This window comes from Erpetoichthys calabaricus, chromosome 15 (assembly GCF_900747795.2).
Source record: "Erpetoichthys calabaricus chromosome 15, fErpCal1.3, whole genome shotgun sequence".
Classification (NCBI taxonomy): domain Eukaryota; kingdom Metazoa; phylum Chordata; class Cladistia; order Polypteriformes; family Polypteridae; genus Erpetoichthys; species Erpetoichthys calabaricus.
In genome coordinates, this window is record NC_041408.2 from 102,606,986 (window position 1) to 102,627,504 (window position 20,519).

General features: G+C 41.4%; 1 protein-coding gene across 2 annotated transcripts in view; it reads left to right on the top strand.

Moving 5' to 3' along the window:
* ttc7a (tetratricopeptide repeat domain 7A) overlaps positions 1 to 20,519 on the top strand; it is a 425,510-nt gene that overhangs the window by 99,747 nt on the left and 305,244 nt on the right. For both annotated transcript variants that reach the window (XM_028820451.2, XM_051919615.1), the window contains exon 9: positions 4,313 to 4,450. In XM_028820451.2, coding sequence (XP_028676284.1) covers positions 4,313 to 4,450 — 138 coding nt within the window. The remainder of the gene's footprint in view (positions 1 to 4,312; positions 4,451 to 20,519) is intronic.

Genomic DNA, 20,519 nt, shown 5'->3' on the forward strand with positions numbered 1-20,519 from the left:
AAGGGCAACATTAGGTCGTTGAAATAAAAACGTTTAAGAAACATTGGTCTATGACATTGTTTATGGTCATTCCCATTCTAGTGCTGTTTTCATTGTTTTATCCGTTATGAGTGTTATGAATGACTGGTTTTAAAATTTCTTACCTTTAGAAGAAAATTTGTATTGTCTGTAATGGTTTTTAAGGATACCAGACAACGATTTTCTATTTATTTATTGTTTAGAGATCATTTTAAGGATGTTAAAAAATGCTCATGCACTTCCTACAACACCATGTTTTAATTCAATGGACACTACCATTTTGGAGACACTGTGCTAACAGTAAACAACTGGAAGTGCATAGCGCATGATGTCATGAGTGAGACGAGATAAAGGTTAGCTTCGGGCATTTCCGAGTTTGTCCGAGTTTGTGGATAATGACTAAGTGTTTTAGTGTGTGTGAATCTCTTTGTAAAGAATCTCTTCAACTGCTACTTAGCTTATTGTTTTTAGAAACTTGGTTGTTTTTTGACAATGTCTCGTGTTCTGTTCCCTTCACTAAAACAATCTCTATCCTTACATTGGTGTGGATAGAATAATAAGAAATCGAAGGATATACTAGACATTTATGGACTTGTGAAAATATTGTCATTTCAAAGTAGAACAAACTTTTTGACATTCTACAGTTGGCCCCTTCTGAAATGTTTCCTTCCTTGTAGTCATTGCTGTCAGGATAGACTGTAGCTTATCCTGTATTGGAATTACTAGGTTCAGAAAATGAATGAGGTGGAGATATGTTGGTGCACAGCTTCAGAACCTTTGGTGGAAATTCTATGGTTTTTCCTCTTGTGCCTGTTTGAGGCCTTTTTCCAGGTATTCCAGTTTTCACCTCCAATACGTTTGTGTTAGGTTAAATGGCATTTACAACTTGGCCCAGTGTGTGCGTGCGAATTTGTGTCTGCAAACTGTCACATTGTCTGAGTGTGCCCTGCGATGGACTGGAATTCCTATTCAGGATTGATTTTTACCTTGAGTCTGATGGTGATACCATAATCTCTAAGTCCTTTGAATAAGATGCAGATAATACAGAAAATAAATAGATGGAGAATCTTAAGGATTCCTAAGCAGGTTCCAAATATCTCAGATGCCTTTTCTGGTTTATTCTGCTGGGGTCAAACACTATTTCACTGTAGGTTCTTTTATCTTGCAGTCTTCACAATGACAATTTACACACCTGAAAATCGATGGCAAGAATACAAAACCAACATATAAGAATTTAATTATTTAATTCAAACTTGTCTTCTTGAAACAATCAGCCCTTAAGTTACAGGAAGACCATGAATTATCAGGACATGTCTGACCCGATGGCAAAAAGAGAATTGTGGGCAGGATTCTTATGTATTACCAAGTTCTTTGTCCTTTAGCTGTGTTCAGGTTGACTTGGTTTGAAGAAAAGGTCCAAAGGCTGGGCAGCTTGATGATTTCCACGTGTGTTAGCTGCACCTTTTATTATTTTGTCCTAAGCACATCTTATTTTGGTAGCCAGGACATTGTAGCAAGTCCTTTATGTAGAAACGCTTGTCTTTCACCTCCACATCCTTCTGCAGACTTTCTGTGGATGTTTACTTTTCATAAGGGTCACATCTCACAGCCTAAAGATCTTCCCTGATATTGTCTAATATATTGTTGTACAAGCCAAAATTCTTTTTATTTGTGTAAGCTAAATCTATGTGTAAATCTGTAATGAGATATGATTATAAAGCCATGTGCAGCTTAGATTGTTGATTATATTTAATGTACACAGTGCACTTAGCAATAGCATCAGTCCTTGGTTTGCAGTATATTCAGGCCCAGCACCATGGAAGGGGATGAGGGAGGGCAAATGGGAGCATCAGTGCCCTCAACTGAGCTCTCTTGCCTCCTCGATTTTAGACGAAAGGATTTTTGAGCACTTTCACCTTTTTTAATTTACGCCCTAAAAAATAATTTTATTTTGTGAGTGGTCAGAGGACAACACTGCCTGCTAGTTTATACCAGAAGCAACACGATGATGTGGTGTAGGTGCTCATCTGTCCAGTTTCCACAGAGTTTGTTGCATGTTGAAAAGCTACAAGTGGTAAAATAACCTGCAACTCTTGGGGTTTTTTTGAACAATCTTTTGCAGTAACTTCTTAACATTGTTGTCTCAGATACGGAGTGTGTCATGACTCTGGAGTCCCAAAAGTGCATAGGTCCCAAAAGCACTTTCAAAGGTACCTGTAAATACTGTCAAAACCCCAACTAGAATCAAAAAGATCCTTGAATAATCTTTATAAAACAAAAGATTTATTTTAAGCAAAGGCTCAATATCCATGAAGCTCCAAAGAGCAGAAAAAGAATTGCCCGACAAGGCAAAACAATCCACTGAAAATAAAGTCCCAATACAGAATCCAAAGGCAAGGTCAAAAACAGAGCACAGGTTCAAAAATCCAGAAATCATGAAAAGCAATAGCAAAAGGCACAGTTAGACACGAGAAACACTCCACTCCCTAGAACATTCGAAATGAACCGCCAGGAACTAATGAAGGCCCTCCAATATATAGGGAGGAGGGAATTCCTGGCAGTGATTGGCAGGCGGCCCCACCCCTTGGGGAACACCCACACAACACATGGGACGTGATCAAATAAACAAAGAATAATATACATAATAAACAAAAGAAACATTAGTACAAATAAATGATACAAAATCAGACAACTTTGAACATCATCCAGGGGAGAAATTCTGGCTGAAACACAACAGGGTGAAGTGCATTGCTGGTGATTTTGTTTTAATCATGAGTCAGTGTTGGTTGTTTAGCAGGTGAATTGAGCTTCAGAATTACAGTAGTTGTGGATGTTCCACATGTAGCACATTCATTTCGCATTAACATTTATATAAATACATTGTCCTTGGAACTGTGTTTGCCATGAGTTTCCAGATAGTTCAAAATTGTTCAACTGCAGTTACCAGAAAGGCATTCCAGCAGTAGTATGGCTCATTGTACAAAAAAAAACTCCACTCTCCAAGTGTCTTTGTTTTAAGAATTTCAGTGAAATTCAAAGTAAACTGCTTACACAAAAAGGAAAGAAAAATGTTGATAGGGGACAAAAAAAGGAAAATTCTTGTCTAGGCAAGTATCTAGGTTACATTTCTTAAGGTTTACATCTGTTATCACATACACTAGGACCTACATTTGACCTACATACAGTACATAATGGCCAGAAAACTATATGCCTATTTGTCTCACAGTCCACGTTTCTTACTAGCTGTCTAACTTCAGTCTAAGAGCGTATACTATTGTCACACAGAGCTAACATTAAGAACATTCCATTAGTTTTAACTTATAGGGGTGGAACAGAACCTATGTTAAAGCTCCATTATAGTTAAATTCAAACAAAGCAAAAACTAAAGTAAATTTACCATTAACCTCTTGGCTCTTACAGTTCTGAAGATCTGTGGATCCGTTAAGGTAGGTGTGTAATGGAGGAAATTCAAAATACAACAGTATTACTTTTTTTGTGGTGTAGGGTTAATGAAATATAACTAAATCAAATGTTAATTTATTATATCAAATTTTAGTATTGAGTATCTGTTGTTACTTCATCATTTTTTAGGGCCGAAAGTGAAAGTACACTTTTTCTTAGCTAGTTCCAGCGGGTCTGTTTTAACTGAAATATTACAATCCCCTTCAGATTTTTCCTTGGTGCTGTCCCTCAGTAAATGCCAGAAGTGATTCCACTCCGTCGAATCCTTGAGCAAAGCCCTTAACCTGCAATTGCTCCATCTTGAGTATGACGTTAACCTGCGTTCAGCCCTGCAAGCAGGTCCTCCAACTAGCAAGGGAAAATTTGGGGGTTAGTGGCAGGATTGGCACTCCAGCCACTGTAAAAAAGTCACACTGTTCCATTCCATTCGAAGTAGGTTGTACAACTGCACTTGGGTCCTAATTTGAGGTGGTTGCTGTACCAGTGCATGCTCCCAAACCCTTTCCTGTCAGTCCATGTAACCTCTTGGATAAGGCTGTTCACCATTCATCTGTTCAGTATAGTATAGCTCTCCTTGGTTCTTTCCAATATACTCTTCCTCCACGTTCTAATGGTCTCTCATGGGCAGTGTTTCTCTAAATATACTGTATATTTGATCAAACAGGCCTGTGTGAACTGCAATGCAAAGCTTCCTATTTTTAACATGATTTCTTTACAAATTCTGAAAATTCTTTTCAAAATAGTTATTTGGAAAATGAACAAGTAAATTTTGTCATTTTGAAACATTCAGAAACAATTAATTTGAACTTGAACTATTGCTGTGTGTTCACAGGCCAGCAGGGACACAGTCATCAGCAGGGCACCAGATCAGCTGGAGGATCGAGCTGTGAGCCTGAAAGATGCAAATGCAATTTATGACCTGTTGTGCATAGCCATGGCCAGAAGAGGGCAGTATGCCCTACTTTCAGAGGTAAATCTCAGTCTAATTTTGATATGACTGCACTAATATGAAACAAATTCCATGTGAATGTGGGAGAAACGTGCTTCACTCTTTGTTTAATAGTTTACGTTAGAAAGCACTTTATTGGCATATGTTGTAAAAGAGAGGATTAATTAATACTAGAGGATTAATTATTACTATGTTTTATCCTAAAAATTTTCATTGTGTTTTTTCTTTATTGTCTTAAACTAGTTATTCCCATCAAAATACTATTTCTGGTCATTGATTTGATGGCCAGTATGCTAGTCGTGTCACGTGAATTGATGTGATCACCGATTGTGATGTTATTTTGCCACAACTATTAAAGATGGTGGCACCCATTAACATGTCAAAGAAACATAAAATCTTTTAAACATGTCCTTTCCTCCAGAGAAAAATAGAACTATTACTTATACTGTCTAAACAAAACATATTACTTTTGTGAAATGTTTGGTTAATTATTAGTTGCCTGGATACACCCAGTAACATTTGAAATTACCTAAATGTCTCTCAGAGCTGCGAGTAATAGTTAAAGTCTGTCTTCTAAGCATGCTGGATGAGATATATTGCCTTATACAATTATGTTTATTGGTGAGACAATTGATAAACTGGATTTGAATACACTTCAAAGGTTTTACAGTTGCAACAGCATCAAACAGGGCTTGGCGAGGATAAATCATTTAGCTTGGTACACCTTGTAGATCCTATTCACTTGATGTATCTAAAATAATAGCCATCTGACAGTTAAAGTGCTTTTACTTATTCTGCTAAACAGATGGTTCTGTAGGCAGGTTTTATCTTGCATAATTAAATTATCTTACTTTTATTTATTTTCTTAATAATGTTGAATTCTCCCACACCTTATGCTTTCCTTTGTATATGAAATAATTTGACAGATTGTGATTATGACCTGCTTAGGGTTCCAAACTGCACCCAAGTGGGATGTCTTCATGATATACATCTTCACCACTCCATGTGATTTCTTGTAACTGTGTGAGGTTTTCTTTATTGTTTGTTACACTATGTACTTTCTTTGTTGTCTCATCCCTTGTGATATAATACCAGGAAAATGAATTTTTGAAGTCACAGCATCCACCCAGTTAGATCGCAATATGCCAATAGAAAGTCTGAATACCCAGGTCAGGGCACTTTGGTGGGTGTGAATGCAACCCCACTGCAAGCGGTGGTGCTTCTTCTCCATGGCCCATACCACCACCAAACATTTATTCCTGCTGATGGAGCAGTTGATAACAGAATCCCAGTTTCTTCTGAATAAATAGGTTGTTATGTTTCCATGCCATCCTCCAGCTGCATTAGGACAGACCCAAAACCAAAAGTACTTTCATCAGAGTTCACATTGAAGGTAAGACATGGATTAAATTGGTCCAAAAAGGATGGTTCTTATACTATTTTTCACCTCATTCTGACACTCTGACATTCACAGATGGGTCCTCCCTTCCTGGCCTGGTGAAGTGATAATGTAGCAGTTTCTGTGAAAGTATAAGCTTGTGATACCACTCACCACAACATGCTGCAGACTCCTGATGTTTGTAAGAGTGAAATAATTACTGGAGATGGTCTTCTCAGGGTCCACCTCCACACCTTTGGCAGAATGGCCCAGAAAGATTAATTAGAATTGCATAGGCTGACATTTTAATTGGAAGGACAATAGGCATGATGTAGTCTTTGGAAGTCTCCTGGTTCTGGAGGTGCTCATGTTGATTCAAAAAGAAGATAATGATTTTTTCAATTTAGACAAAGCAAACCTTCCAAAGTTTTACATTCCGGACTTGCTCCAGTAATTATTGAAATATGGTTGCAGTGTTGACAAGGTGAAAGGGTTCAGAATTAAACTGTAACATAAGATCAGGGGTCACAACCAGCATCTTCTGCATATTAGCGTCCTCAATGCACAGTTGCCAATACCCCAAGCACAGGTCCAGGGATGATAAGAATCTTTCACCGAGTATAGACTACAGAATATTGTAAACTGAGGTATGAGGTAGACATCCTGTCAGGTCTTGGCAGTCACACCGTGATAGTAGGCACAGAATCTGTGTAAATCATCAGGCTTATACATGAAGATAATGGGAGAGTACCATAGATTTGAGAATGTCGGCTTGGAGCACTTTGGGTACCTTCCTCCTTGCGGTTACCCCCTGCATGTACTCTACATTATTTTTTATAGGTAGCTTTTTGGTGATATACATATAATGCATGAAAAGCTTGTCAGTCAGTGTCAGTGATCACCAACACAATAAAGAACACACCACCTTGAGCTTTTCAGAGTTATTGGTTTCATTAATGTTATCCTTGACCTTTGGTATAAACTTTTTTTCGGGAACCAGTGACATTTTAGAAAGTCTCAAATATTTTGTTGCATTCCCATCACAGGAACTCGGGCCATTTTTAGTTCCTGGTACGTTTTTAGCTACTGCTCCCAGGTAGGTTCGTTCAATCATGAATTGTCATGGGTGGAGTTTGAGTAGTGAATTGTGGTGATTGGTTGACCATAAGCACTGGTGCCAGTTTATAAATCTGTTGGTAGTTTGGACTCATGAGAGTTATTAGCGAAGATGGAGTGCAACACTTCAAATTGCATCAGTCTTCATAACTGCCTTCCTGGTGTGCTGCTTAATACCCCACATCAAGGCAATCACCTACCCTGTGAACATGTGATTACTCTGAAGCAGTAAGGTGCAGTAGTCCCCTGTGAACTCCTGATTGTGCTGCACTTCATCCTGCATCACTGTTCATAGTTGCCTCCCTGTTGTGGTGCGCCATTCACTGAATCGAAGCAATGATTCCTCCAGGAAGTCCATTATGCATTGAAAAAATGGGGGGCAGTGACCCACATGAATTCCTGAACGTGCGCCTTTCACATATTTTACATGAAAGTTATGGTTCCTGTTGTGCAACCCAAGTGTCCCAGGACCTTGTCCCAGATGGATGGGGACCCTACCCAGCCGGTACGCCTGGATGGTCAATACCTCCCCTGGGCCACGAGGGGGGCAGCCACCCGGGTCTGCTTATGGGACACTCATCCATCCCGGAGGACGTGGCCACCGCCAGGGGGGCGCCCAGACAGTTGTGAAGTCCTGGATGGCAGCACTTCCACCACACCAGGAAGTGCTGCCGGAAGAATTCCCAGGGGCACCCGGAATGCTTCCGGGGGCTCTCTTGACACTTCTGCCACATCAGGAAGTGTCGTCAGGGGGAGCACCTGGAGCTCATCCAGGTCAGTATATAAGGGACCGCCTCCCTCCAGAAGCTGAGCCAGAGTTGGGAGGAAGGAGACGAAGCTTGTGAGGAGGGGAGTGGAGGTAAAAGGAAAAAAAGAAAGAGAAAGAGAAAGAAGAAAGAGTTGGTAGAGGAAGGCATTGTGGTGCTGTAAAGAAAATAAAAGAAGTGTTTTGGACATTCTGGTGTCGGTCTGTCTGTGTCTGGGGGTATGCTTTCCACAATGGCGCCCAACCCCAAACTCCCCCAAAGTCCAGGCCAAACCACACAATGCTCTCTCTTCTTCAGGCCGCCTCCTGTCTCTCCTCCAAGACCTCATCCATCTTCCACCCGATTCCAGCCATCCTGTGAAGGGAGGTGGCCCCTTTTATGAGCACCCGGATGTGCTCCAGGTGTGTTCTGGCAATCTCCCACCGACACGCCCCACACACCCGGGTGTCACTGCTCCTCTTCCCCCCAGCACTTCCTGGTGTGGCGGAAGTGCTTAGGTCCAGGGCTTTCCAGGCACTGGGGCGTCCCCTGGGGGTGACCACGGGCCCCTACAGGGTTGGGCTTCACAGCCCTGTACCCGTGGCCCCCAACACAACCAGGGCGGACGCCCCCTCGTGGTCTGGAGGAGGCGCAGGTGCCACAACCTACATCATACAAGAACTCATTGGTTCCTCAAAACAAAGTTCCTGAGGTGGAAAAACTCCCAAAGTGGTACATCCCAACTCTGTGCAAGTTATACTCATCATGATGTGGATGTATTGACAACTGAGCTGTGGTGATGGAATATAATTCCAATATAAAGGGTACAAAAAGGTGCTCATCATACAGACCACAGGTAAGGCTCTGGTTCTTCTGATATAGAGGCCTCCCGGCCAGGTAAGGAGAACCAGCCGTCCGCCACACAATGTTTCCAGCAGTATGATTGGTAAGAGGAGCACTGAGTTGTGAAATATTTTTCAGCAGAAAGAAAGAAAGAAAGAAAGAAAGAAAGAAAGAAGATGTGGCAACATTTTTAACATGAGTTTTAAATGACAAGTTAGATTTTAAAGTAACACTTAAGTTCTTAACTCCTGATGAAGGAAAGACGGTGTATCCATTGTTATTAGTGCTAAAGTTGCCAAAAGATTTAAGAAGAGTTGTACAATGTATGAACATTAAGTCTCATCCCTCCATTTTCAAGCCCACCTAATCCATTTTAGGCTGGTAGGGCAGTGGAACCTCTAATTAAGTTAGTCAAGAAGTAAGCAATCCGTTACAAGGCACACTCACTCCGAGCTGATTTAAACTCTACAATTGCTCTGACATGCACTTCTTTAAGGGAGAAAACATACCCAGGACAAGTTCCACAAATGCACAGGAGAATGTTTATTTTAAATGATGTTGTAAACTGAATGGGTTGCTGTCGTGAACCCACTTGGGTGCTATAAGCTCTGGGGCCCTGTAGCCATTTATTAGAGAGTCAGATAAAGGAAAGTGGACTGGTCTGTGGCAAAGCAAAGAAGAAGCCATAGAGGCCACAATGAGCCTTTTTGTCAATTGCTATCATTGTTTTTCATCCACTTGCTCATATATTATCCCCACACACATACAGGTTATATATACATACAATATATACTGTATATACATTGATTTAGATATAAATATACAGTATATGTAAGCACATGCACATGCATATATGCACCAAATCTTAAATGAAAAGAATCCACTTAATCCTATTAGTCTTCCCTTAAGCTTCTTTTTGAAATCTCAAGCCTTAGCTTTACTTTCCTATCTCTGAAATCAAACCTTAATTGAAGGATTACTCTGGCAAACTCTTTAGGAGACTACTTTTATACTTTTGTGTCACATTAGAAGCATAAATCCCTGACCAAATTCCTCCAACACCTTCCTTCCTTGAGGAAGTGGTGATTAGGATTCCCAAAGGATAAACATTTTTTTCAGCCCAGAGGTTTCCAGTTTATATTCTACCTTCACTTTTTAAGTTTCTGTCATATTATTTTCCCGGGGAAGAAAGACGGCAGAATCAAGGAGAGGCAGAAGCCTTATGGATTTGAACATGGAGTAAAGGGCTGTGGGGAACGTGACACCAAAAGTGAGTGAGGGTTAAAGGATCTCATCAAGACTAGCTTAATATTCTTGGACACAGCAGCTTAATCTTGTTATTTATTAGCATTATGTGGTCTTTTATGTTTTAATTGTATACAATTCTCCAAGTTAGTAAATACGTATGAGATATGCCACAAAAAGCTATTTTGTATTTTTCAGCATTGTGTGATCAGTAGGGAGCACTCTTGAGACATCTACAAACCCAGAATAAACTCCACTAAAGCCAAAACTATTAATTTTAACAGTAGGATTTAGAGGAACTAAACAACCAAATTATAGATAAAAATTAAAGACCTAACTACCCATTTTGGTGTAAATGATGCAAACATTAGCCTCTCATCTATTCGGCCAGGTGCCTATTGCGCCAATAAGTGCACTTTAATAAACCTCCTCAATTCACTCTCCTCATCTACTTGCCCTGGCATCACATTCTTTTCTTGGTCAAACCTTTTTTCCACCTTTCATTAAACTTGATTTTCAGTGAACTGCTGAGATAAAGAGCTGGTATTACACTCCCAGCCTATGACCACCTCTAGGTGTCCCCTGGGTCCCATGTGCTATGGGAAGGACCTGAGGCCTTATGCCAAGAACTCTGTCAATTGGTCACATTTAACCCTGCATCATCAACAAGCACAACTACAATTTATTTTTTGTAAAGCACAAAATGACACAATGGGCATTCCTGAGCACTTAGATGCTTACATGACAACCCCAGGTCCCCAGCCTATGTTAATGGGCAGCAGGAAACTACATTAATACCATGGCACCCTTCTGTGGAGTGGCGGCTCTGAGGCTAAGAATCTGCATTGGTATCTGGAAGGTTGCTGATTCAAATCCTGCTATTGCCAGAAGGGATCTTACTCCGTTGGGCCCTTAACCTGAACATTGCTCCCAGGGTGCTGTACAATGACTGACCCTATGTTTTGACCTCCAATGGTCATACAAAAAGATAGATAGATAGATAGATAGATAGATAGATAGATAGATAGATAGATAGATAGATAGATAGATAGATAGATAGATAGATAGATAGATACTTTATTAATCCCAATGGGAAATTCACATTCTCCAGCAGCAGCATAATGATACAATAAATAATATTAAATTATAGAATGATAATAATGCAGGTGAAAAAACAGACAATAACTTTGTATAATGTTAAATGTTAACGTTTACACCCCGGGTGAAATTGAAGAGTCGCATAGTTTGGGGGGAGGAATGATCTCCTCAATCTGTCAGTGGAGCAGGACATTGACAGCAGTCTGTCGCTGAAGCTGCTCCTCTGTCTGGAGATGACACTGTTTAGTGGATGCAGTGGATTCTCCATAATTGATAGGAGCCTGCTGAGCGCCCTTCGCTCTGCCACAGATGTTAAACTGTCCAGCTCCATGCCAACAATAGAGCCTGCCTTCCTCACCAGTTTGTCCAGGCATGAGGCGTCTTTCCTCTTAATGCTGCCTCCCCAGCATACCACCGCATAGAAGAGGGCGCTCGCCACAACTGTCTGATAGAACATCTGCAGCATCTTATTGCAGATGTTGAAGGACGCCAGTCTTCTAAGGAAGTATAGTCGGCTCTGTCCTTTCTTGCACAGCGCATCAGTATTGGCAGTCCAGTCCAATTTATCATCCAGCTGCACTCCCAGATATTTATAGGTTTGCACCATCTGCACACAGTCACCTTTGATGATCACGGGGTCTATGAGGGGCCTGGTCCTCCTAAAATCCACCACCAACTCTTTGGTTTTGCTGGTGTTCAGTTGTAGGTGGTTTGAGTCGCACCAGTTAACAAAGTCATTGATTAGGTCCCTATACTCTTCCTCCTGCCCACTCCTGATGCAGCCCACGATAGCAGTGTCATCAGCGAATTTTTGCACATGGCAGGACTCCGAGTTGTATTGGAAGTCCAATGTATATAGGCTGAACAGGACTGGAGAAAGTACAGTCCCCTGCGGCGCTCCTGTGTTGCTGACCACAATGTCAGACGTGCAGTTCCCAAGACGCACATACTGAGGTCTGTCTTTAAGATAGTCCACGATCCATGCCACCAGGTATGAATCTAATCCCATCTCTGTCAGCTTGTCCCTAAGGAGCAGAGGTTGGATTGTGTTGAAGGTGCTAGAGAAGTCTAGAAACATAATTCTTACAGCACCACTGCCTCTGTCCAAGTGAGAGAGGGATCGGTGTAGCATATAGATGATGGCATCCTCCGCTCCCACCTTCTCCTGATATGCAAACTGCAGAGGGTCAAGGACGTGTTGAACCTGTGGCCTAAGGTGGTGAAGCAGCAGCCTCTCCATGGTCTTCATCACATGTGATGTCAGAGCAACAGGCCGAAAGTCATTCAGCTCACTAGGACGTGATACCTTTGGGACTGGGGTGATACAAGATTTTTCCAAAGCCTCGGGACTCTGCCCTGTTCCAGGCTCAGGTTGAAGAGGCGCTGTAGAGGACCCCCCAGTTCCGATGCACAGACCTTCAGCAGTCGTGGCGATACTCCATCTGGACCCACTGCTTTGCTGGCACGAAGTCTCCTCAGCTCTTTGCTCACTTGTGCTGTTGTAATTATGGGTGGGGATGTCTCTCCTATGCTGGTATCAGCAGAAGGATGTGTGGAGGGTGCAGTACTCCGAGGTGAGAGTGAGAGTGGGTTAGGGTGGTCAAACCTGTTAAAGAAGTTGTTCATTTGGTTTGCTCTCTTCACGTCTCTCTCGATGGTGGTACCCCGCTTCGAGCTGCAGCCAGTGATGATCTTCATCCCATCCCACACTTCATTCATGCTGTTATTCTGCAACTTCTGCTTTCTCCTGTACTGCTCCTTCACCGCCCTGAGCTGGACTCGGAGTTCCTTCTGCACGCGCTTGAGCTCATGCTGATCACCGTCTTTAAAAGCCCTTTTCTTCTGGTTCAAAAGGCTCTTGATGTCACTTGTAATCCATGGCTTGTTGTTAGCATAGTAGCGTACAGTTCTTACTGGAACTACAATGTCCATACAGAAAAAAGACAATTTCCCATCTGTGATTAATAAAGTATATCACAAATTACCTGTTGTCATCATCTGGATGTCCTCAAGTGGCGATACCCTGACAATGCTGACATGACCTGTCGAGTAGTCTTTACTAGTTCAGTCTTTAACTTGACACTTTACAACCCGACTCCTGTCTTGAACCACTTAAGAACACTTGCATTCCTGCTCTTTACCACCTCACCTTCTGCCTCAACTACTGTGGATCCTCTACCACATTTTTGATTTTTTGTTGTCTTAGCATTTATTTTTTTACCGCTTCTGTTACTGCATATACTTTACTGTGTGCTTATAAAAGGTCAGATAATAATTTCCTTCATAGAGTTTGACCCTCTGCCTTTGGGTCCATTGAATTTGTCTGACTGGCGACTCCATATTGGTCCAATGTTAGTATACCCCATACTAGACTAATGTCCCATCCAGGGGATTTTCCATCATTGCCGCTAACTTCATCTCCACCTGACCCTGACCAGAACAAGCACATTTAGAAAATTGTTTACATCTTCCAAATAGTATGTTACACAGTGAATGCTATCACAGTATTTCCAAAGCCCTCCCGCCCTCCCCACTCCAGAGATCCAAATAACATGTTGTATTTTAAAAGGACACAGTTTGAATGTGAAACAGTTGATGAGATTAGGATAAAAGACAGCACTGAGAGGGAAGAACAAAGGGATATCATAAATTAAGGCCACGCCACTGACAAGCAGGGATTGATTAGAGCCGAAGGAGGACATGACATGCCTGATTCTGGTTGTTTGTCTCTAGTGGCTTGCGCAGTTTTGTTGTATTGTTCTGTGCAGATCTGGAAGGTCAGGTTATGCCGAGTACAGGGTTGTGCAGAGGGACGAGTGTTTTACTAAATTCCCTGAGGAGTTTTCATGCATTTGAATCTGTACAATGGTGAGCACACACTCACGACTGCTTCTTTCTTTTAAATTGAGAAATGTGGCTGGCTGGAAGTGTGTTACCTGTTTGGTTTTGTAAGAAGGTTCCCTTTGTATCTTAATGGAGGATGAGTGCAGAGTTACACCATTGTGTTTGGGTCTCCACAATGATTGTTGCTTTGCAGCCATTCATGTCCTAGGATTTCACCTCTATGGCTCACCTTATTTCATTGTGCTGCACAAAAAGAGCTTCATTACTGCACTTTGTCATTTTGTTGACCTAAACCTGAGTGCATTGTGTTCCTTCTGAAAGGTTTGTGTGGTGAGCAACATTGTGGTAATGATGTAAGAATGCGGTCTTGTAGCTTAAGGGTCCCAGTCTGTCACTCTCCATATTTTGACTGCATGTTCTCCCTTTGTTGGTGGGTGGGCTTGTTTCACGTACTTTCATTTACTCATTTACATGTGCGGCTTTAATTTTACATGGGGTACACTCTACCTCAAAAACCTTTTATCTTATAGTCCCCTCTATTTGCCTTATTCTTGCAAACACACACCGTCACACTTCAGAAAAGGTAAAGAAGAGACCAAAATACTCAAAAATGATAACTCCCTGAAAATAGCAGCCATTAAGGCAGATGAAGGCACCATGTCATCAGAAGAAGTGTCTACAACAGAATCGCAGACAGTGTTTTTGTCTATGGCTGAGTACTTGGATGGAAGACCACCTCGGAAAACCTTGTGTTACTGCCTGAAGAGGTGTTGGTGAGGCCAGCAGGGGCACTTACTCTGTGGTCTGAATGTGGATCCCAATGCTGCAGTGCAGTGATGGGGGCACTGTGCTATAAAAATGGCACCGTCCATGAGAAGTAAGTGTGATCCCGACTCTCTGTGGTCATTAAAGATCCCTGGGTGTCATTCGTAAAGAGTAAGGTCTATCCTAGTGTCCAGGTTATATTGCCCTCCATGGCCTAGTCATTCTGGCCCCTGAGTCATCCCCTGTCTCTGATTGGCTATCTCTCTCACCACTTCAACACTTAACAGCTAATGTGTGGTGAGAATACCGGCACAAAAATCCCTGCTGTCGCATCATCCAGGTGGATGTTACACATTCGTGGTGGTTGAAGTGGCTCCCTACTCACTGAGGCACTTTGAGTAGCGAGAAAAGCACTATATACAGTAAATGTAAAGAATTACTGTTACTGGCTCTTCAGCTCTGTGCAGATGACTTGGCCTTATAAAGCTGAAAATGTAAACCTTGCTCAAGTAAACAGACTAAATTTTGTATCTAATTTGTCTGCCTAATAATAATAATAATAATGGCATATGTTTTATATTGCACAGTTAATCCTTTGAATTTGGCCTATAGTACCTTACAAAAATGACATCGCAATTTCCATGAAGTAAAACATTATTGTAAAGATAAACACCAAATAATAGTTAAATATATTCCTGATATTAATAATAATAATAATAATAATAATAATAATAATAATAATAATAATAATAATAATAATAATAATAATGGTTAAGGTTTCAAGGTTAAGGTTTCTTTATTTAGTCATGTTTACATAAGAAAACATAAAATTTACCTTCTCAGTTGCATCTAATAACAGACAGAATAGAATAAAACAGACAAAAAGAAACAAGAAAGGTTAAGGTAAGGCAGTTAGATAATACATATTTATACCAAAAAAATAAAAGCAAAATAAAAAAACAGGATATATATCAAAACCTTAATCATTATTTCTGATATTTCTTATTGAAAAGTCGTATGGCACTAGGAAGAAAGGAGTTCCTGGAGCGATTTGTGTGGGTTTTCAAAACGACTCTCCTTCCTGATTTACTGAATTCTTGTTCTACATGTAATGGATGTCTGTCATCAGTTGAGATGATTTCCAGTTTCTTCAACATTGCCCTCTGACACACACTAGTCAAATCATCTACAGCAGCCCCAATAACTTTAGCTGCATACTTCATAATCTGCTGGAGCTTTTTTGAGTTTTGGTTTGTCAGACTATTAAATCAGGCAATGAAACTGAAAGTGATCACAGACTGGATCAGACTGCGATAAAAGGACAACATGAGGTCCTTGTCTACAGTACTTTGAATAGTTTGAGTTTATGGCGGAGAAATGAGCACTGGTTGCATTTAGAGAATAATTTTTTTGTATTTGTATTCCATTTAAGATTGTTATCTAGGTAAGTTCCTAAGTATTTACATTCAGTCACTATTTCTACCTCCTCTCCCAGAACTACAATGGGTGAACATATAGATTTCTGTCTCTTAAAGTCAAATATCATTTCTTTGGTCTTTTTTACATTCAGAGTGAAAGAGTTTTTATTGCACTAGTTTAACATAAGGTCCACTTGATTTAGATAGTGGCTTTCATCCTCCCCAGATATGTGTCCTATGAGCATGGTGTCATCCGCATACTTGATAATGGAGCGGTGGTCATTGTTCTGTCTCATGTCACTTGTGTACACAGTAAACAGTAATGGTGATAAGACACAACCCTGTGGACTTCCTGTGTTTGAATGAATGGCTATTGAAAAAGTGTCCTGTACTTTAACTGTCTGTGAGCGATTTAAAAGAAAGTTCTGAATCCATAGTATAATAAATAGGTTTACATTCATACTGTTCAGTTTCCCAATCAGTATATGAGGCTGTGTGGTATTGAACGCTGAAGAAAAATCCAAAAATAGTGCTCTGACATATGAACCAGGATGATCAAGAAAGGTGTAGATTTGATGTAAGATAAGAAGCAGAGCATCTTCCATACTTCTGTTTGCACAATAAGCAAATTGATTGTTGTCTTGAAAAGACTTTGTCATTAAAATGTTTTTCACCAAATGTTCAAAGCATTTCATTGAAATAGATGTAAGTGCCACTGGTCTGTAGTCATTTAAACAGCTTGGCCTAGAAACCTTAGATACAGGGGTGATGATTGATTGTTTCCACAGATTAGGTACAATACCACAGGTCAGAGACCAGATGGCATATGCTTTATATTGCACAGTTAATCCTTTGAATTTGGCCTAAAGTACCTTACAAAAATGACATCGCAATTTCCATCAAGTAAAACATTATTGTAAAGATAAACACCAAATACTAGTTGAATATATTCCTGAAATTAATAATAATAATAATAATAATAATAATAATAATAATAACAACATTACAGACATTTTCAAACCTGCCTAATTCAATTCTGGGTCACAAGTGGATAAATCTTTCTTGGTAGCTTCAAATGGGAGGTAGAAATCAGCCCTGGATGGGGTCAGTCCACCATAAGGTCATGATAATAGTAATATGCTTCATCCAGTTCATGGTGTGGTAAAAATAATTAAAATAACTAAAAAACACAATCATAGTTTGCAGAGTAATTTACATGCTCTTTACCTTACAAATAGTTTTCTAGGGTCATTTTTGTCATGCCATTAGTTTATTATTTTCACTAGGTATGGCCAGAAAGCATTACAGCAGAGCAGAAGAATCAAGAGACCAGAGAAAACGCAGAAGTGGGTCCTCCCTTCTCTGGTGGTGTGGCTAGTCCATTTCCCCACACCGTTGCACTCCCTTCTGACCTCCTCCTCTAGGATTCTTCCTCATTGATCTTGTCCATACCACTGGATTTTTCTCTGCCTCACTGGTTTGTTGTGTGCCACCCTTTTTTTAATAAAGGGAGTAGTCATGTGGTTATGCTTAATACATGAAACGTGAGTTATGTTCCTGGCTGCAGAGGTCTGGAAGTCACCATGCGGTCATTAAAACCACAGGCAGATATTTCTGTTTAATGGATGAGATGCCCAGACAGCCCCTTCAAGCTCTCTGCTTGCCTAGCCTTCCAGTGGTATACCCCACTGTATCAGAACAGTACAACAACACGCTCAGAATGTTTATGCACATGCATCATGGCTGACCACGCGTTCCCATCGTTCTTTTGACACATCCTCTGAGCATGTTATCTGAAATTAACGTGAAGCATGTGTGAGTTGTAGTACCAGCAAAAATATGGGTGGCACGTGTGTTAAGTTTTGGTACAGCAACGCTGTTTCCTATCAACGCGTGACAACGGGTTTGCAGCTCCTACAGGATCAATGTGCTTGCTTTGATGTTTGATGAGTGGTTCGATGTGGTGAAGCAAATCATCAAACTTAAATGCTTTTCTTCATCCATTTCTTGCATAGGCAATACAAGCGTTGCATATTCCCCATCGTAATAAGGAGACACATTTAAAGGTCTCACATACCATCTTCCGTGTTGCTGTTGCCATCTTTTTTTTTGGCACCTTCACAACAGCATCAGAATTCAAAGTATTTTTATTTTTTTAACATCTTTCTTCCCTCAAACTCACAGCACAGTGAAACTGGATGTTTTTTTCTCACTGTGATGATTTCTCATACTGCCACCTGGTGGAATCCTCCAGATTTACTTACAGTATGCAAGTATAGTCAGTACACTGCTTGTAGAGCAGCACCATCCTCAAGTTCACACATCACATAGCGTTAAGTATATCCAGGGCTGGCCCTGTGGAGCATCTGATATGCACAATAAAACATGCTGGTGTTTGGTGGATCTCACTAGATCTAGTATTTTATACATAACACTACAGTCAATGAAGGGTCCCTTGTGGTTGAGACTCCCACTCTAACCTTAATTAGCTGGCTGTTTGGACAGTTGCAGCTTGACTACTGCTCTCTGACAGATATTTCACTATAATTAACCACATGCTCTGTCGACATGAATGCCTATGCTTGTATATTGTACTGTTTGCCCTTGCAATTTTGCAAAATTCTCCATGCTGAGAGTGCACATTGTGAACTTTGATGCATAATTGCGTCCATCCATTTACTGAAACTGCTTATTCCTTTATATGTTCATGGGGCATCAATCATTCAGTAGGTATATTTAGTGCTGGCTAGGAGTTTTGGTAGAAGAAACATAAATCCACTGCGGTGCCCAATCACACTCATACCCACAAGTATCACCGGTCAACCTAACCTGCTTGTCTTTGGGATGTAAGGAGAAAACAGAGTGCCCAGACCACGACTGTGCAGACACAAGCAGAATGTGCAAACTCTGCACTGAGAGTGAGCAGAGCAGCAGTCAACCCCTTAACCCTACAGCAGTGATGCAGCAGTGCTAACCGCTGTGCTGCCTAATTAAGTTTAATTCAGGGTGGTTTTTGATTCCCTACTTTCTATTTGTAAGTTAAGAAGTTTGTAGAAATATACAAATATTTTATTCATCCTTTTATCCTTCCATTATTGAACTTGTTTAGTCCAGTTCATGGTTGTTGGGGCTGGACCCTCGTGACGGTTCTCAGTGGCTCTAGCTGCCACAACGTCCTTGAACCCGGAACCATCAATAACATAACTGAGATGAGCCAGGGCAAACGAAGACTAGGATAGGCAAAACAAATGGGTGCAAATGTGATTTTTGCTTTTATTCAATAACAGTTAAATGGTTTCAAAAGCCCAACATGCAAAAGTTTAATGCTTCCAATGAATAGGCCAATAAGTATTCCATAATAAAAACAAGTGCTGCCGTAAAGGTTAAAAGTTAAATAAGTAAACAAATCCAAAACAGGTTAAATGCCAGGTCAAAACACAGTCGGGACCTTTTCTTTAAAATCCATTATGAGCCCTGGTGATTCATTCTAAAACCATGTCCCTTCTGCTCACCCCTTTGGGGTCTTCTCAGCCCACAGAGATGCCCACCGACAAGTGCAGGCAACCTTCTCATGTGCTTGGACCACAGCCATCTCATCCGGTCACTGCTGGGGTTCCCCAAGCCTGACGGGTGTCCCTCGCCATTATCCGTCAGTGCCTGCAGGGTCCCACGAGCCCTGCTCCATCCCCAATCCGACCCTCGGCAGTTGGTTGCTCCTGCACCCTGCCCTTTGAGTGCCAGCAACTTGCTCCTCGTAGGGTCTCTTCCCAACCACTTGCCTCCATACATTCACCTCTGCTCTCTCGATCCTGAATCCTTTCCTCTACCTCCTCTTAACCTCCGTTTATTTCTTTCATTGTCCTTTTTTTCTATTCAGTCTTTCCCCTTATACCCCCTGTCACACACGCGTGCTTAGGAAGCAGCCAACAAGTCCTAAGGTGAGAGTTATTTCGCGAGATGAAGGGTTGGTTACGTGCACCGATGTCTGTCTCTCTTTGTCTACAGAAATAAAGAAGAAAAAACTTAATACACCTACCTTACTTCCACTATCTCAATATGGCCACCATCCCATACAACGGAACATCCATTACGTCATTTCCGGTCCCTGCACGGTGACGTCACTTCCGGCTCTGCCATGATGGTGTAACTTTCAGCTTCTCAATGACGTCACCTCTGGCGATTTCCGATGACGTCTCTTCCGTTTTTGTCACTTCCTCCCGCCATGTTCTTTTGTTTGCCTTGTGGAAACTGGCCCGGACACAGACATAACTGAGATGAGCCACTGGTTTGCACCAAAACACACATTTATTCATTCTGTACAATATTTACAGTGCTCCGCACAACCCAGTACCCCGTACCAAACACCCTCAGTCCAGGCCTCTCTCAGTACCTTTCTCTCCCTTCCTGACCGCCTCCACTTCTTTCCTCCAAGCTCCGTCCTCTTCCACCCGACTCCAGCCATCAAATGGAGGGAAGCGACCCCTTTTATCTTCACCCATACGTGCTCCAGGTGCCTCCCAATGATCTTCTGCCGGCACTCCATGGTGTGGCGGAAGTGCCAGCCATGCACCCGGAAGCACTCCGGGTGTCCCTGGTCTTTGTCCCCCCATCACTTCCGTGTGTGGTGGAAGTGCTGA